This window comes from Neodiprion lecontei, chromosome 6 (genome assembly GCF_021901455.1).
Source record: "Neodiprion lecontei isolate iyNeoLeco1 chromosome 6, iyNeoLeco1.1, whole genome shotgun sequence".
Lineage (NCBI taxonomy): Eukaryota > Metazoa > Arthropoda > Insecta > Hymenoptera > Diprionidae > Neodiprion > Neodiprion lecontei.
In genome coordinates, this window is record NC_060265.1 from 21,126,989 (window position 1) to 21,147,074 (window position 20,086).

Sequence of the window (20,086 nt, forward strand, 5' to 3'; positions counted from 1 at the left end):
ATTCACTGAAATTTCTACTCAACGGTTCTTTTTGCTTCTGGACTCCTCTGGACGTTTCATGCTGTCTTGTAATCAATTGCACAAGCGCTTTGACGGTCCAGTCACTAATTATTGTGCCATAGAAGCGAAGTGCCGAGGAAATCGAGAGAGTGGAGAGAGGTATCCTCTCCTACAGAAGTGGAAATTGCTTTGCTGAATATGAAACATCTTCTCGTATCGACGTTTTTACTTTTCCCGCATCTGAATCCACTTGCGCAGACCTTTTCAGCCTTGATCCTCGTTGCTCACAGTTTGGAATCCGTTTTCGTTTCTTCCTGTTCCCGTCGGTAAAAATCTGCGCTTAATTAAACCAGATTCAATTTCGCGTAGCATAAGTAGGCTGCGCATTATGACGCCGCGTTATGGCGCCAAGTCTATAATCGAACGGAAGTTTTCATTCGCGGATGATATTAAACTTTTTTTTCTAAACAATGCCGTAGTCATTTTTCCACGATGTCGGTCGGAGGCTGAATGTAATTGAAACTGGCTGAATTGTTCGCTGAGAAAAATTTCATCTGTTACGGTAACTAGAATAATTCAGTAAAACAAGTATCGTTTTTTGGTAATTGCAACGCAAAATCAGTTTGTTGGGCTTACTTTACTTTTTTAGTTAAATAAAGCTTTAACTTCAATTTATCGTTGCACAAGCATTAAATTTTCGCAACAGTTGCAAGAAAATATAGTAACAGTCATCGTAACGAGAAAGAATAGTAACGGACACTAGACTTTCTGGTAACAGCTAGAAAACTTATTTTTATTTTGTACCTAGAACTATATTTTTCAATTGTGATAAAAAATGAAAATAGTTCAGGACTGAGCGGTAACCGGAACTAAAAATTTCTCTCAGTGTTATTGACAATGCGATGCAGCGATGGGACGATGTCGGTGTGGCGGTATTAAAGTATGAAGTGAACCGCGTCGCTTCAAAATGATCGAGATCAATTTTACCTGTAATATATTCGACAGAGAAAAGTTTAATCGATCTCTGGTAAATTAGAAAACCTTCCACCCTCGAAAGGGGGCTTGGAAAACAGCAGATGTCAAGGCGAAACCCTAATTATGACAGTTGATTTTAGACCTGTTCACGCACCATCAGTTTGAAAAAATCGTGAAAGATTGACGGTTTGAATTACACTTAATCGTAAGAAGTAGTTTATACGTAGTGAATAAATTTTTCAAATTTGTATACCCTATAATATTTGGAAATTTATTGAATGTTTGTGGCTTTCTGTTTCAGGTGAGTCAAGTTCATCAAACTACAAGGTGACGAATTAAAATCCGCTATCAAAAATTGTGAGTACATGTAACAAATAATTCGTGTTTTAAGTGTAAATGTTTAGACAAGTTTCAACAATGTTTACACCCAACTTATAAATTAGACGCTGTTCGTTCTCTTGGTTTGAAAGAGAAATGGTAAAACATCGTCCACATACGTTCCTTGTTGGAAAATCAATGTGTGTGTGTGTGACCATCAAAAACGCAGAATCAAACATGACAAGGAAAGATAAAAGTGACGGTTTGTTAACATTCCTGTTGATTTTTAGTTTTGCCGTAGTGTTCATTTGGCAGTGAGGTCTGCAACGAACTATCTGGCACGAGTGCGGAAATAGCGTGACAGATATATTGCGTAGTTGGTTAATTGGAACGCTGATTGCGATTCATCCGTTGTAGATGTAAAAACAGAACACTGATTGTTCCTTCCTTGTCCTCACTGCGATGATATTCGAGGGCTTGTTTGGCTCGCGATCAATCTCGCTTTTCGCAACTCTTCATTTCATTGGAGCGGTAAACCTCCTCGCTGATTTATCCTCTGTGGAATTCGGAGAAAACTTCATTTCGTTACCGTGAACTCCAAATTGTTTTTCTGCAAACAATCCTGATTTCTGTGTATGTGTTGGGGGGAGTTTTTGCTGAGTTATTGTCCAATAATTTTGACATATGCAGCGTTGATTGCCACGTATTTTTCTGTTACAAATAATATTTTTCGAGCAACATAATGTTGCAGTGCTAGAAATATGAATGATCGTTTTACGCGGCGTTGAATTAATTCCGTGTCGCTTTGTATTGCTTTGTACTTTAAATATTACGGTGTAACATCTTGCCTTACGTGATTCAAGAGTTCTTGTATCGTGTTTGACTATAGTTGCCAACGAATTCTTATCCTCGAAGTACTGCCGTATATCGCTATTCTCTGATCCCGTCAAAAGCTGGTTTAGAAAGTTGGCATAGAAATTTCGCGGGTATATTAATATACTGATAAACAATCATAAATAGTATTAAATTACTTTTAACTTCTTCCTCGTTATGTAGTGGCATTCCATGCCAATTCGTACATAAAATTGTAAGCATGTATAACCAAAGGTATTCATTCATTCGTTCGATCATTCATTTTTCGGACTGATTAATTGTTTAAAAGGGTGTATAACGTTGAAATTATTAAGTGGAAATTGTCTTCCTTTAGGTTTCTTAGTTTAAAATTGTTTCTCGATATTTCTTTTATTTTCAAATACAGTTTTCTTCTGATTGACTTAACTTTGATGACAGTGTTATGAAGCTCTTCAGAAGATGTATGGTAATGGCGTAAAAAAATTTATTCGTCACTCAGCAACTATCCTCTCTCCCTCTTGATTCTCATGACATTCCAATCGATTTTCGTCCTAATTCGAGGGTATTTGATTACATTTATTACTTACTGTTAGAACATTCGTGACCATATAAAAAAGAGAGAAAGAGAGTCTAAAAAGAATTTTAGTGAAATTTTGAAAATTTCTTATACAGATAGAAGTATCTTGGTAATGCATTGGCAGCTGAATAGTTGTCGAAAACCAGCGAAACTGGTTACCCGAATCATTATACATCACATGCCGTGGGAAGAAAATAGCCAAGTTCGCTGAAATTCCATTCTTGGATCCTTCGCATACGAACGGTTTTCTTTTTTTTTCTTTTTCTTTTGCAACAACCGCGAAACCGGAATGTGCGGATTATTCGGTTTATTCGTGGAATCCCAGTCATTATGCGAGCGGATGATAAAACCGTAGCTGTACATGTATACGTATGCATAGACGGCCAGAGCCAGCGCTGTTATTCCAGTCAGGACATTTCAAGTTATGAGAAGAGTTACGTAGTTTTATATTTTGATTAGCCACGCAGACGAACCGTGAGTGTCGCCGACTCAACTTTGTTAATTCTCTTCTGCGGTAGGTATAACAATTTTGTAGAGTCATCTTTTTCCGATCAATAAAATTGTGATAATACGACGATATTGACACGAATTTAATGATACGTCGACTTGGCAAAATTTATTCCAATTGTAAGTAAAGAACGTTGGAATATTTTATCCTCAATCGCTGTGTAAAGTTGACGATAACGACCTTAAACTTTATCCTTATCAAACAAGTTCTGACGGACGTGGCGGATATTGTGGCGTGTTTTTAAATTTTTTAAATTTTTTCCGTAAAAATCAAGCTGAACTCTGTGCCTTCAATGATAATTCATATCACTCTGAAAGACGTACCACGACATGTTTGACATAAAAAATGACATGATTTCGGGGTAAAACACAGAAATTGCTTGTCAGTTTTTTTTTTCGTGTAATATAATATCTTTGTACACCACTGGCATGTACGTACCTATATTGTATATGTTGTATATTCAGTGCGCGATAGCCTCTGATCGCCGATGATAAAATTCCAGGCGTGTAAATAAACATCGCAAGTTACACGTAAGAGGAAAATTTTTACGATATAATAATATCTCGAGAAGGTTTCGTAAACATTCGTGTTATTGTTAATTTATTAAATTCATAATTTAGAAAATACACAACTTTGATTAGATTACATCCCATTTTTTCATTCTGCGATGATGTTTCATCACACGCGTGCATTCTCTTCGATACGTGTAAGAATTGCTTCTGTACATATCAAATCGCATGAAAAACACAGGGTGAAAATCAATACAATCTTACATCAAATCTATATATAATACCAGATTCAATTCAAGCTAAATTAACAATCCACCTCGAAGATATAAATTACAATCGTATGATCGTTTCGTTTAATATATCTTATAAATTTTGGTGCGAAAGATTCTTCTTATAAGTATGTTTTACCAACAGGTTTATGAAAAATATGGAACGAGAATTTTTTAATTCGATTTCCAAATCTGTACAACGATCGAAAACTCTGAGAAATACGTGTCAAGGCACATTGTTCAGGTTTAGGGCTGGGTTATTCGGTCGCGTGACGGTGAACAGAAAGCTTAGGTATTCCTTCTCAACCATGTTGTGAATAGCGGGGCCCGAGATTAATACGTATACCTAAGAATAGTTATATATACTATATGTGCGTGTGTGTAGCTGGCTGCAAGTTACAGGGGTGCAGCTTTTCAAGAGTTATGATACCTTGCGGCGCGACGTGTAATTACATAATTAAGCAGCTGCGATCCTCTCGCGTTGATTGTAACCGTAATAATCGTCATTGACGATGCGTGAGAAAACTGTTCACTACCGGTAATCGATTTGGAAATACATAATTATCTGGTCTGGTTTTGACACGTGTCGTAAACATGCAAATATGTGTCTCAGACGAGGTTTTTATCTGGCATTTATGCTCGAACGCGAGGAATGAGACCGTGCCGCGATTATCACGCAACGTGCAGCTTGCTCCTGCTTTTGCAGCTACGTTGTTACGAAAGCCGACAGATGGTTCCCTCTAATTGTAAGTACAGTTTAACAAAGTGTACCGCTGCACCGGTTGTTAGGGGGTCTTGCAGATTCTTATTAGTGCTAATGGCCTCATATATACATGAATATGAATAAAGCTTCCTACCGACGACGCAGAGTTGTTATTAGGAGGTGATAAATTACTCTAAAAAAGGTACGAATGACGGTGTCAACTTTTATTATAGACGAAGATTTCGTGTGATGTTGAATTTATGAATTGACCAGAAAAATTCTTTCACAGTAATCCAAGTGTTCGGTTAATTATTGTCAAATTTAATAGGCAAAAATTTTTACAGTCTATGATTTTTCACTGATAAACCTTTATTGATGCAGAAAAAAAGAAAACAAAACAAAACAAAAATTAAATCGATCAGGGAATCGCTGTAAAATCAGTTTGGAAAGTTTTTTCGTTTGATTTTTGAACTTCAGGCCATTATCTGATCAGCATCGACTAATTTACAGCGCGGGGAATTCCCTCAAACCACAAGCGAAGCTTACTCCGTGTCTTTTCGTTCAACTGACGTAGATCAGAGAGCAGTTTTGATCCTGTAATAACAGAGTGTACTATATGTATGCATGTCTGTGTTTTTAGATCCTCCTTCTTTGACCAGTGCTGCAGGAGGAGTAATAAGTTTATAAAAATAGATTCCCCTTGAAAATCTCGTCTCTTATCATCCCTGCAATGATTCTGGTTCTAAAACAGTGTTTCCACTCATCTGCGCCTGTGTTCCAAGCGGCGAAGGGTAATCTAACTGCAGAGAACCGTTCTTTCTTTCACTTCTGTAACGTAGTAGAAAATCGAACTATAAGAGCTCTTTCTTTGCTTCTCGCTTTCGCGTAAGCATGCAGGAAATCGGTAATTCTCTGACGGTAAGAAGGTGTTATTTCAGAGCGTAGCCGTAGGATTCACCTCGGAATTTACGATCAGCTCGAAGGAAAGTCCGTGTGAGCTGAGAGTAGCCACTTGCTAATCTTTACATGGTAATACACTACCCTGTGCCTTTCTATTATGCAGTCTAATTATAACCGTACGCATTCACGGTGTACATGGATGGTAAAATACTTGTCTGTCTGATGCGTGCAGGTTATTATACCGCGGCGTCAAAGTCTGAAACGTTGAGAGATCGTTGTTGAAAATTAACAAACTTCGTTAAACTATCGCGTTATACTCAGCTATAAAGACTTGGTGCTGACTGCAGTCGAGAGGCAAGGACACGTCCGAAAGTTTTTGAAGGAGGAGGAAACTTCTTTTTACGGGAAAGTGATACTCGGCAAATAAATCGAACCTACCTAACTTCTACCTTGGCGCCTCTCTGATAATAACGCTTACACGACTAACGGACTGCGAATGGCTGGCGACACACCGAATTAAAGAAGAATCGACGTTACGTAACCACTGAACTCGAAGTCGATACAATTAGTGGAAATTAAATGGATATCGAAGTTTAATTAAATACTGTACAAACATGCGACGTTGAGCTACATTTTTTCGTGCAAGATACTAATTGCATATATTTATGTTAGCTGAAAATGGAGGTGATGCGCGAAAAAGTTAAAATTATAACCTACGTCCCAGTCTTCAATTTTTTATTAGAGAATATTTAACCCGGAACGATTGTAAAATAAAAATACAATGCACGTCAGAAATTTTCCGCCGTAATATATCAATTTAGAGAACATTTCTGACAGTCAGTGTTCATTACAATTTTGGATACGATCGTATGTTTATTGCATATAAATAATATAATATTTATTCTCTTTGAAATACGCACAAAAGTAGGTACGTACGAACAATCAATATTGCGTAAAAAACAAACAAACAAACAAACAAACAAAAGCGGCTATCTTCATTGGTGGATACAATATACAATATACAATCGGCTGAATAGCTTACCGCAAATATTTGCTTAATTTTTCCGGCGTATAAAAGGTAACCTGAAAAATTGTACGTAGTAGGTAAGCCAATACAAGTTTCGTGATGTAAAACTTCACGGATACGTGAAGTTGAGTAAATGCATCGGTACTTTCACGTATTTTTTTTTTTTTACTTTGCAGTAAAAATTTACCCCTTGTAAAAATTGTCGACGGTTTAAACGAATCTGAGTGTTCTAGAACAGGGAATCAATTGTAATCCGAGTGATATTTCGGAAGAGGAATATGATCCTTTCCCTATACCTAACATCTGATTTCCGAGTCTTTTCCATTACCTTCTTGAACGACAAAATCACCGAGCAAAATTGCATATTACGTAGGCATGTGTGTGGTGTTTGCGGTTTTTCGGTACAGGGTTTCACCTTGGACGTATAGAGAAAAGGAAAATCATGGAAAGGATATGGTTAGCTCTTTGTTTATTCAATCTTGTCAACGAGCTGACTACCGCGGATACGGACGCATTGTCTTGAAACAAAACGCAAATTACCTTCAAATTATACTTTTGCGTTATACGATCGAAGCGTAGTGTCTTCTTGAATTGTATAATTGATACGTCTAGTTAATGAATTCTGGTAATTTTATTGCACACAAGCTGTAAGATTATGAGAATGTACTCGTGTGTTTCTCTACGTCTTGTCGAATGCCTTCTTCTTCTTCTTCTTTGTCTTTGTCTTCTTATTGTTGGTCTTCTTTTTCTGCTTCTCCGTTGGTGGTGGCAATCTAAGCGACGCTACTTCGAGTCAGCCTAGTTGACGTCGTCTTACCACCGGACGGAAAGTGGTAGTGATTAGGAGAAAGTGGTGGTACGCAGATATGTACTTATGTGCTACGGACAAGGTTTTATCGACGATTCGACAAACGGAAAATTTTCGCTTCGAACCTGTTTCGGCTAATTACTGCAGCGACGTGACTAACCTAGCGATAATGAAAAAGTCACGACCTTTCGATGACCTTGGAAATCACGGATATCATAAAATTTATAGCCTCGAGTGATGCAGAGCTGAAATTCAGATTTATTTGTTATGCAGTTATGCATGAGATGCGTTTCCTTGGGCTTTTCCAATTACGTATGGTGCACGAGACCGGGCTAAGGATTAGCGAGTCATTTTCTTATTTCTGTTATTTTTATTCTACTTTGCTCCGTGTTTAATATTCACTTGTATTGTAATATTTATTCGCTGTATTATTTGTCTTCGTCGATAAAAAAAAAACAATTTGCACGGCGTATATTTACATACTTTGGTTTTTCCCAACGGCAACAGCATGTCTTCAATCGTAAGTTTTTGTCATTGTCATGACAAGACGAATCTTGCAGCAATTTTTTATGTCACGTGCAATAAAAATATGACAATTAGTAATAACGATCCGCGATCATTTAATGGGAATATAATTCTCTGACCAAGACGACCTTGGATCAATCTGTATAATATAACCTTAACGAGGAAAAGCGTTATTATTATTCCGTTAACGCTAACGCGTATCGGTTATTTATAGTACAACTCGAACATAATGAAATTACATTATGCATTGCTAATTAAAGCATTCGATCGAAACGTCGTTAGGTGCCCAATTTACCTCTGATTCATAACCCGGCAATCAAAACCAAAATGCTGACATGCGAATCATTCGCCGAGTGATTAAAGCGATGGACGAAACATCGTTGCTAAGAAATTTAATATTCCTAATCCATAATCGTCGATACATATAATCTATATATGTATATAATCAAGGGTGAATTTTTTTTTCGGTGACGACGTATTTCAGTGTCGAATCTGTAGCGTATAAAAATTGTGATTTATTAATCAACGATTATTTTTCTAAAAATATTCAAGTGTCGAAGGATTATTTTACAGATATAAATAGTAATATTATCGTTGATTGGGAATCGTGAGACTGGAAAAGAATTTAATCATGATATAAGTATAAAATCGTATATGAATTTCAAAGGTGCAATGATTTGAGTCTTGTAGGATCGGGGAAAAATTCAGTAATCTCCATTACGAACCTCAAAAAGTGTCCGTGTATAATGTTTGTAGGGAATTCCTTCAATATTATAACGCACGACGAACCTCGCTGGTTATTGATCGTTCCTTTATCGATACTTGTAACGCAAGCGATAGCGATGGCGCATCTGATTACGTTTCATTGAAACTAATCGATGCCACATTAATTATTGCAGGTCGTGAGCGAACGCGACAAACGGGATTATTAATTCGGCTTAATTTGACGGTCAAAACTTGAGTGTTGAACGAAAAACGCAGCATGGAGCTTACGGGGATTGATAGGAGGAAATCTTACACAACGAAACCTCACTATTCGCCTATGTACCCATCTTGAAGTAACATTTTGTTTGTTTTATTTTATTGTTTTTTATTTTTTACTCAACTGGGTAAATGTTATATCCAATATTCATTTATATACGTGACAATAAATTAGTTATAAACTCTTTTGTAGACTTTCTCACGATCAGAATAACAACGTAATGCGACAACGAAGTTATATTGCAAGTTTCGATTTGCACTGTTTGCAATTGTGTGTATAGGTATTATGACTATAAATCGATCGAGGCACGATACGACGGTTCTGTTTATTATTCTTGTAGAACGGTGGGTTATTTCTCGTTGAAATTCTACACGTGTCAATCCCTGCGTGTCCTTTTCTTGAACAGCGCAACTTTTATATGAAATACATTTCTCGCGTTCCTTGTATATAAGCGTACAAGGCAAATAATTCAGATTTACCGTATGAAATATTTATATATATATATATATATATCCATACCTAAAACTTGTGGCGAGGTTTAGCATGCAGGAAATCTTTTATGCGAAAATTTGAATGAAATACATTCGGCGCAGTGTATTATATGTATTGAATTTTTAAAAAACTATTGTTTCAAGGTTCGTGCTACAGAGTACGTGTAGTGGAGTATGCTTTTTGTAAACGATCATGGATAATAAAGAAGTTAATTGCCCTTGCAATCGTAAATATTCGTTATCGGTGAGTGAGAAAACACTTTTACCGTACAATAAATTCCACGCATTGTATATATATATATATATATAAATTATCTTGCGATTTCTTGCTGTGAATATAATACACCGCTTCGTAAGTTATCCCGCCTTTTGTAACCACACGTATGTTAACGAGCTTAAACAACGAATATCTAAACTAACCCAACGTTTCTTTTCACGGTACTAAACAAATCGTATAAATTAGTTAAATATATATATATATATATATATATATATATATATATATATATATATATATATATATTTTAATTGGCTACGTGCACATAACTTATGAATATTTCGATTAGACTGCAGATAATTGTATGTGTTATAGATTTTTCCCGTTAATTGATGTAAAAATAATACACATCGTTGTCTGCCAATTAAAAAAAAAGAGAAAGAAAAAAAATTAGGAGAATCGCGTGGATTGTATAATGAAAACTGGGGACGGATAGCATCGATCAGTGATGCACAAACTGTATTATATGTCACAGACACAGCATAATTCCTATCCATACGCACAGATGCAAAGATGAATCCTCTCACGCCAGCGTGAAAGTTATATTCACAGTTGAATTCTGTTATTAAATTTCTCCACACGGCTATAACGTCGATCCTCCGAACAATTCTCGCTATGTTGCGTTCGAGTTGGAAACTATAAGAATCTTCGAAAGATTAACCGGTGAACGTGGAATGCCTTTGTGTGAAATTTCTAGACTGTCACATAAAATACATTTACGAAACTTGTTTTAACCGCTTGATTAGACGCGCCTGCAGGCAAATCTGAATTTCAATCAGTTATCAGCTGCGCCTTCCTATACACCTTAAATTATCTTTTAGCTTTAACACAGTCGTAATATATATATTCACCTTCATTTTATGAAAGCACACTGCATCACTTTTTAATTTACTATATGCTTGTCAGCAAAATTTCTTCTTTCTATGATATTCCGTACACGAGATTCGAGTCCATCATATTTTTTTTTTTTTTTTTGTGTGTTTTAGGAAATTTTCCTACACGTACGTTCCTTCAATTTCATTGCGAGAAACTTACGGATTATATTTAATAAAAGCGCAAGTTCCTGTGAAGGTGTAGCGGCAGGTGAAAGGCCAGGTTTAGTCGCTCGCGATTAAGTTCAGACCAAATGCCACGGCACTTTTGTTCAATTTTATAAAACAAGTGAAAGCGGAGATTTATATATTAAAAAGCCAATTGATGCGAATCCCAAATCCGACCTGTCTTGTAATTTTTAATCCAATTTTTTAACGCTCTCTGTTTCAATCCAATTGCAGTAAGGACGTGATTTTTTCTTAGGCATACTTGTCAAATTTAATACCCCGTAAACAATTAATCTTTGTAAAAGCTGCGGGTTATTCTAATTCGCATCAAGAGTTTCCCGGCGCGGTGGAATTTTAATCCTGTACGGTTTTACGTATTAAATTTCACTTGGCCGCTCGGAGCTCGAAGACATTGATTAATTTATTACAGAATCCAATTTATCAGATTTGCTCGATCATCGAATTTACCTGACGAAGCTTTCGAGTCGTTTCTCTTATAATCTGGATTACGCAAAAAGCATTGCAATGTAATTTCGCAATTCGAGGTTTATTCTTGACCCATTTTTTCGAGACGATGATAAATTCCAGAAAACATCTATTTCCCGTAGAATAACAAGCGAGACTGGAACGTGCATTGTTTAAATACTCAATATACTCAAAAAAATAATTATCCGAGACCTGGATCCGCCTTTTACTCCACTCCCAAAAAAAATTTTGGTTCAACGTTACGTGATTTCGAAATATTATTAAATTACTACCGTACGCAACGAACGCATGGTTCGTATAATTTCATTCTTACGCAATAGTAAAATGTCGACTGTTAAACGGAAGTTGCCGTTCAACCTGTACATCATTCATTGATACCTCAAGTGTTTTCGTTAAACGACTATCAGCTAACATATTGGTGAGGAAAAAATTTTCAATCGATTATTCTTTGAAACGACACGTTAGCTACACAATTTTACAAAAGCCTTTTTCGAAAGTATTCATTAATATCAATGAAATTGTCAACGTGACGATTTTCTGGTCATTGCATCGCGCTGATGACTCGTATATAATACAGACTCCTACTTGTCGATCAAACGTTTGCCGTTATAGTTGTAGAAAGTATACCCGGTGGTCCTTGGATCAGCGATATTCGCTAATTGGCGCATTTGTGTATCCAGCACGTTTTATCACGCTAATCCGTCTCGCCATATTTATTTACACCAGGAGGTGACGTGTTCTGTCCTTGCTTATCGTTTAGCAAGTTTGGCAGGTGTGTGTGAAAAATCGTCTAACGATAATAATGAAATGTCAAAGAAAAAACGTACGTTACGTGTACAATACATCAAACGGCTGATCGTACAGCGGATTAGATTTTCGACGGTGTTTGTTCACAGTGTTCTTTATTTTTTACTTTTTTTTTTTGCTTACCTCCAACCATTCACGGTCGAATTACCACCGGTCATAATCTCGAAGCACTAAATTGACATTTTAACTTGAATTTGCATCACATTATTGCGCCAAAATTACAATGTTGACGATTAATTGCAACGTTGCTCAACACTTTGAGTCATAGTGGTAAGTATTCTTACCACCTATTTTATATTCATTTTTATTTATTTTTTATTTGTACATTTAGAGAATTTTTCAACATATTTTTTTGCGGTTTTTTGCTGTCTCTGATAGTATACTAATATATAAGTTTTCGGTACTAGAGATTAATTATTGCGATGCAATGTAAGTTATTATTGTTAGAAACTAATCGAGTGAAAACCATCGTTGTAACATTGAAAGTCGAAGTTTCATTTTCATCTAGTTTCAAAAGACATTCGCACACATGGCGTCAAGTCACGAGAATCATGAACAAGTACTTAATTAATTAACGCAGCCGGCAACTGGCAGGTGATTAAACTTATGCACAGGTCAATTATACACCATTCGGTAACACCTATTTGCCAAAATGACGATACTCATGGCGATGTTCGCAGGATTTACCTACCTCGATTTATTCTCTACTATAATAGTGCACGAAACGATCGGTTTCGACTAGCCAAACATTACTCGAAGTGATTCGGATACTTTCTCGCCTTGCGGAGCCGAAACGAGCTGCGTGCGCTATTACATACATACGTATAGTCAGTGAAAGTCGTGCAGAAAAATTTATATATCTCGAGGTGTAACGTTCGACGAGAATCCTGTTCATCCGGTAACTGGTCATCTTTTATTCTTCTACGGGAAACGATCCTCTTCTTCGTCTTCGTCTTGCCCTATCAACGGTCCTTACCTACGACATGTGCCTGTGAATTCACGGCCTATAATCGTCGTCTTTGCTCTGCCCGCACCATTCACCTCAGGTATAATCGTTCAGTTACCGCGCGTCATTTCACCTTGACATATTTCATTCATCTCATCAATTCATGATCTTGCACACGCTGTGCATATACTTTGGCGGTTAAGAACAGGGTGTTCCACTTTGGATACGACTGAATTGAAATGTATTTCAACGTGAAAATCCGAGTGTCGCATCCTGAATACCCTACTCCTCGGTGTGAAAGAACCCGAAGAAAGCGGTTGGCATTTGCATTCACGGTAATGGAACGCAAGGTGTCTCGTTGCGTCGTAACGTAAGACACGAGCGAAAAAGAAAGAGGAAAGACGAAATGACCGAGAACAATTTCGCGAATTGCAGATTTTTACTTTCTTCATTTTGTTATGCGAGTTACTTACAGTATTGTTCCCGTCATATGCCGTGTCTCGACCCAATTTGCTGTTGATAGAACGCAGCGCGTGAAGCGAGGGATGAGGATATTATTATTGTTGTTGTTGTTGTTGTTGTTATTATTATTATCATTGTTATTATTATATGCCGAACACGCCGAGGGGATGGTTAATCGATTACGAAGCTGATAACAATATGATGGGTGTCTGATACATTTGTTGCGTTGTATAGTGGAAACGCCAACGCGGTTTGATGCGAGGATTGTGCAATCAAGCAAATTGTGTTTCCAACGAGTTGGTCAACTATACAACTATAACCTGCGCAACCGTGAGACGAGAATATTATTCTGACGATATATCGACGAAGAATAATTAATTATGCATCTGATCGTTCAGTCACGTTAATTGGGGAGGATTACTGACGAGATATTGAGTGTTGGCAGCAGCAGCAGCAGCAGTTGCTTCTTCTTTTTATTGTTTTCGCTCTATGCTCGATACGTGTCGGACACGTTTAACGAAACTGTTGAAAACACATTTGAAAATATGTAGTATAGTTGGACGAGCATTGGAAAATACGACCTCTACACAATATATGCAGATTTGAACCTGCATGTTGGTCGAAGTGGAAAGTTGAATAGCTGAATATATTCCGCTGTATTCGGCTGTATCATCCTCAGCGATGTTGTCAGGATTATTCGGCAGCAGGAATCTGCGGAGTAATTAGTTATTTAGACCTGTAACAGCTTCGAGGAACGAGAAACAGGCTGGAAAATTCACCGAGTAATTGTTTTAGACAGCTATTTGCATTTTCCCTCGCCGTTCGTATTACGGCGAGAAACTCGCTACCGGAGTTCTCGGTACCGGCTCGGCGAATAGTTTTTCTCAAAACGCGGGATGAAACTGAGGTAATATTTGGCGAACAGTTTTTGTGCATCGTTATTACACACATCATCGCTACGCTGGTACGCTAAAAAAAAAAAAATAATAGTAGCCTCATCACGGCAGAATGTGAAAGTATAAATTTGTATATATGTATAATATGTACAACCTATGTATATAAAATTGCGTACGCAACGGTTAAAACTGTCCATCAATAATCGCCTAATTTGAATGATGTAAAAGTTATTTCACCTTACCGATAAGCAATTCGATGTCGTAAATTATTCGTATATTAAAACGATTAAATTCGATTACTGATGTATGTGTTCCAAATTTGTTAATCAGCTCGTGGAATCAAAATGATCGGAATCGTACGAACTGGGCATAGATTTTTATCCGAGGACAAGTTCACGATAAAAGATTACCGGTAGGAATATTTATATAATCTACTTCCTGTTCCGAATGTACGTTTATCGTCGAGCGTCAGCTCATTACGAAATCCATACGGGGTTTCGGTGTGTTTTTTAAAATAATACCGGTATTTGCCGATAACTCGCGTTGAATGAAATGTCTAAAAAAAAAAAATTGCCAAATATATTCTCGTTATTCAACAAGCATGTACGTTTAATGCATGCTTACGTAACTCTCACACAGTTCTTTCATCATTTTGCGATTTCCGCTACATGCAGTAATTTATGGTATTCAAATTTTTTTATGAGGCTGAAGTTAGTGACGATAACGTAACGAAACATTTGAAGGGGTGGGGGAGAAGGAGGATTAGCGTTTGTCAAGTTCGTATCGTCTTTGAAGTAGTCAAGTTTTCAAAGTGTGAATCCGTTTTGCGATATTGTGATTTACTGCGTTTTAGACATTCCTGTAATTGTGAAATAACGATTTTTTCGAAACGTAAATCATTACAATGACGTTACTAATTTCAGCCTCATCATTTTGTCGCATCATTTATCTCTCGTGCTCATTAAACGCACAGTTTTTACCGTCATGAATTTCGATTGCCGGAAATTCTCTCCTGCAGAAATAACTCGACTCGCTTAATACTTGTCACTTTGCTGGCTTTAAAGCAGATTCTTGTTTTATAGGAATCTAGAACGGTCCACCTTTTTCGATACAAATGTTCTTTGTAAGTTGATTTCAAGTAGTTGAAATACAACCTAAAACGCGGCGATTTTCAATGTCATTGTTCGAAAGTTAACAAGCAAATCAACACATTCAATCGCCTGTACTCAGCTTCAACATAACATACCTACGCGTAAAATCGCAATGACTAGTCACATTTATACTCATTTATTCGGGATACCTACCTGCTTGTGAAATATCCAAAAGAGAATCGAGTCCGTAACGGACGATGAATTTACGACCATTTATTCTCGCTGGAAGTGTTCAGGGCTTTGAATTTTTAAAGGGGGAAATTTGAATGCGTTTAATGTTGCGAGAGATTTTATCGCGCCACACATAATCAAGATGATATTATTAGCATACCGTTAGCATGTCATTAATGTCACGCTCTTTACACGAAGCTTTGCTTAATATCGACGACGCATACGTGGGTTGTACCACACTGTTTATAATACTGCGATACACGCCTACCGCACACATTTATAAGCTTGCAAGCACACCCGTCGCATAGAATTAAACACATTCACGCTTGTTTTAATCCGAAACCGCAACCGTCTGTTTTACCAGAAATCTCATCATCAGTGCCGTTTTGATCGTGTGTGCAAAATTCTCATTACCGCCGAAAACTCGGTAGCGGCGATAGCTCGTCGACGTACGTAACTCGATGCAAACGCGTCAACTCCGAACCACTCAAACTATCGGTATGGTTATCTTCGTTATTGATTTGGGAAGTGTGTTATACAGTTTCGTGACAATCGAACACATCGGGTGTGACAAGCTTGTTACTTGACAAATATCTGCACAGATACGTATAACGTTGCGACCGCGTTGCAACTTTTTAAACAATCGAAATTTATCGAGTAAGGTACTCGAGTCTGACAGTGAGCCTAAGGTGTAAACCCCTCTTGATCGGTGTTACAGAGTTGCTGCGATAACACTTTTTTATAATGATATTGAAAACTCCTTTTTTGGGGGGGGGGGGGGGGGGGGGGTTCTTTCTTTTAATAAGATAGATTCGAAGCCTACGAGAAAATAATCCATTCTCGCACAATTTACGAAAATTATTTCAGGCAGTACGGTATAACATGAATTTCATCCTCGTTATAATTGCGTCAAATAATTTTCGGTCCAGTGAATTTTTGTCGGCTTGTGTGGCGCAGATTATTATAGAATATTATAACGTTTATTGGCTGAATATTTATTGCAGGACAGCGAATTTGACGTGTAGCAAATTATCGCTAACATTATTTCATTCGATCGCGAGTTCGAAACGACACGATCTTTGGTGGATTGAATATCGTTGAATGCCTTGACGCGGAATGATGAACTCGTCTTCTCACTTTCGGTTGAAATGAACAAACGAAGCGACCAGGATGGCGGCTACTGGAACAGCAGCCACCACAGCGGTTCTGAAATGGGTGTGAAACGGGTGATTAACCATGCTCCTCAGAGTTTTCGTTACTGCTATAACGTTATAGTCACAATATTAGCAGTCCTTGCTGCCCACACGTTATCCGGTAAATTTAATGTTATAATGTATTCGTTGACCGAGTTTTAACGATGTTGCGGCAGAGAGAGATAGAGAGCGAATGGAAAAAGGGGGAGCAAAATGTCTGCGTGTTCGTTGATTTTTATGAAATCAGTAACGTGGAGTAATCGAGAGATTGTAACTGGTAGTGAGTCGTGTATTATACCTTGACCAAGGTACTGAGTAGTTCTTCCAGGCGGATCCCTTGACATCGTCCTGAAAAAGAAAAGCAAAACAGATTCAAAATTGACGACAAGTTACAGTACCGATCGAATCGAATTATAATTTTTCACAAATTACTCGATGCAAATGTCCGATCAACAGTGTTCCCAATATTTCCTTAGCGTCGCTGGAATGTCCGACCTCAGCGAAAGCCTTCGTAGCGTCGGTTCCAGATTCGTTCAGAATCTCCTCATCTCCGCCTGGATGCTGTGGAACGATCAATGACGTCACGACAACGTAAACCCGTCATAGCTCGAGGCACAGACAGTGTCGCTTACTGCGGTGTTATATATCTATAAAGTTCAATAATCATCACCGCCATGTGAAATGAAATCGCTTTGGATATAGTATAGTTCCAACGTTCGCCAGAGACAGATAAATCAAACGTTATACAACTCATTCTTTTGCAAAGGTTGCGTTCGACTCGAGCAACAAACTTTCGTACGGTAGATTGTAATTCTCCTATCCCCCCCCCATTCAGGGATAGCCGAGTACCGATGCAGATTCTTGTATGGATTAACAGGAAGCTTTGCCACATACCTGGTCCAAGTACTTGGTAACGTCGTAGACTTTCCCGTCGACGACAATCCAGCACGACTCTCTTCCCCGATGATCGTTAACTTCTTTCAGCGTGAACACGCCGTTTCCAGCCATTTTCTTCCTATCCGTGGGGGGGTAATATCTGGGTATATGTTCTATAATCTACAATCCAAGGAATATAGCAATCTTTGTAATCGTTACTTTGACGTCCGTTGTTGCCTCACTTACCGCTCACGACCAACTGTCAAGAATTTCTTACCGGCTTCCCCCTCTTTAAGATGTTCCCCTTCTCTTCTCTAAAAATCATTCCGACTCATGCTCACAATCAGCCACCCACACTATTCGTACGCAAGTGTAGCGCGTTTCTGTTCGATTCATACTACTTATATTTGTATGCTGGTGTTATTCTCCGTTACGCTCCAGATCTACATCCATGCATGCACGGAGCCCTTGGACGATTTAGTACAGAGTTCTCTCTCAAGCTGTCATTCAAGGTTACTATTACGCGATATTTACACACGCTTTAACATATTTATCGCGCTTATACGACTAAGCGATTACTCTTCTGCCGGACAGGTTCTCCACTACGTGTCATTCAAGTTGTGAAATATCGATTTATCGGGGTTAATTTGTCCGATGAAATTATTTACCGTACCATTCGACGAACGAGAATGAAATCGCAACACTTTTCTGAATATGTCGATGATGATTTATTTATCATTTTATATCCAAAGAGAGAATTAACGCTGCATACGGGACTTGCGCGTAAACGGAAATTCTTTGAATCAAACGAGTGTATTTATCAGGCATGTGGTTCGTTTAACGAGCGTGTATTCCTGCATGTGATCTCATTAATATGACTAATTCGTTACCGACAATCTCGCGTTATCGCCTCTTTGCATTATTCCGGCAAACACTAATTATATAGTTCTGCGAAACGGCCTTTATTTGTTATATTTCGAACTCATTGAATTCAGGTCCCGGATCGAGTTCGGCAAAACAGTTTCTCTCAACACTCGATGTATTTCATGACGCGAAATGTCAGCAGGGAGGGAACAATATTCATTCGCAACGCGTACATACCTGCAGGCGCTGAAACGCTGACGTCGAATGTCCAATCACTTCTCTAATCGTCGACAGTGAAAAGCCGGTAATTCCCTTCTCGTCATTCAATTCACAGGCTGCATTTAGATCCGGTATGAAAATCTCAAATGCAAAGACTATTTGATTTCGCGCATGTAGTCTAGATATGTAGTCTATTCTTCTTAATCACGTTGCATCGGTCCGTCTCTCTCAAAGATAATGTTCGACGAATCAAATCACAATTAACTTTCGTCACGAAGTGTTTACAAAAGCGTGTACAAATATGGGATACTACGTCACTCGCGTATGGGAATTGAAACGATACTGCACGGGTTTATCTGATTAACAATGATTTGTCATTATTGAAATACCGGAAGCAAAGCATGCCGCAGACTTCTGAGGATCGTTGACCTCGTCTTCGTATGCGGTACATATACATATAATAATATACTCGTATGTGTCTACGTATTATACGTCTACTCGATGGACGGACAACAGTGACGGTAGCGTAATACTTTTTTTGCTTTGCTTTTTGTAGCAGAATACTTGTTCACGTTATAAGACGCCTATCATATATGTATAATAATACACGTTGCCGAGATCCATGATTCAAAGAAACTGTGAGGCAAAAAGTTTGAGCTAGGCCACTGACGATTGCGACAGCGTAAGAAACACACCGATATGCATATGAATGTAACCTACGTCAACGGTATTTCTGCATAGTCAAATGTCCATCCCTATGATCAAATTAGTCATGTACGATGAATCCTCACCCCCTCCAGTTCATAAAGTTCGCCTTATGCGTTCGGACAAGTTGCGTATAAGACGCAGAGGTTCGCTCTTACGGTATAATCAGGTTTTAACCACTAGCTAAAAGCTCAATCCGCAATATTCACTGGGTTGTGATTTTTATACGCATGTGAACAAGTTATACGGAATATAATTTGCGCAAGACGGGCAACGATTATGAACTTGAACGGTTTTCTGCCAGGTATACCTGTTTACTTTACTACAATTTCAGTTACTATGTGCAGTAACGAGTAATAGGTCGGAGAATTCGTTACACCTGTTTTGACTGAGATAAATAATTCTTGGAATATCCGAAAGGCTGTAAAATTACTTTCGTACTTTTCTATGTAAATTCGTAGATGGTCGTAACGGTTTATCACTTACTTTTGAATCTCTTCGTCAGTCCGGATCAGGGTTGCAAATTTTTTAGTGACAAAGTAATGCATT

At 38.0% G+C, this 20,086-nt stretch overlaps 2 protein-coding genes across 4 annotated transcripts in view; one reads left to right on the forward strand and one right to left on the reverse strand.

Moving 5' to 3' along the window:
* The window catches only part of LOC107221421 (furin-like protease 2), a 61,302-nt gene that overhangs the window by 24,337 nt on the left and 16,879 nt on the right, over positions 1–20,086 (forward strand). The window lies entirely within an intron of this gene.
* Positions 16,642–18,022, reverse strand: LOC107221425 (cytochrome b5-like). Its single transcript, XM_015660411.2, has 4 exons — positions 17,768–18,022; positions 17,306–17,434; positions 17,172–17,221; positions 16,642–16,886 (listed from the first exon to the last, which is right to left on the reverse strand). The coding sequence occupies exons 1-4, from the start codon at positions 17,879–17,881 to the stop codon at positions 16,814–16,816; spliced, it is 366 nt and encodes a 121-aa protein (XP_015515897.2). The 5' UTR covers positions 17,882–18,022; the 3' UTR covers positions 16,642–16,813.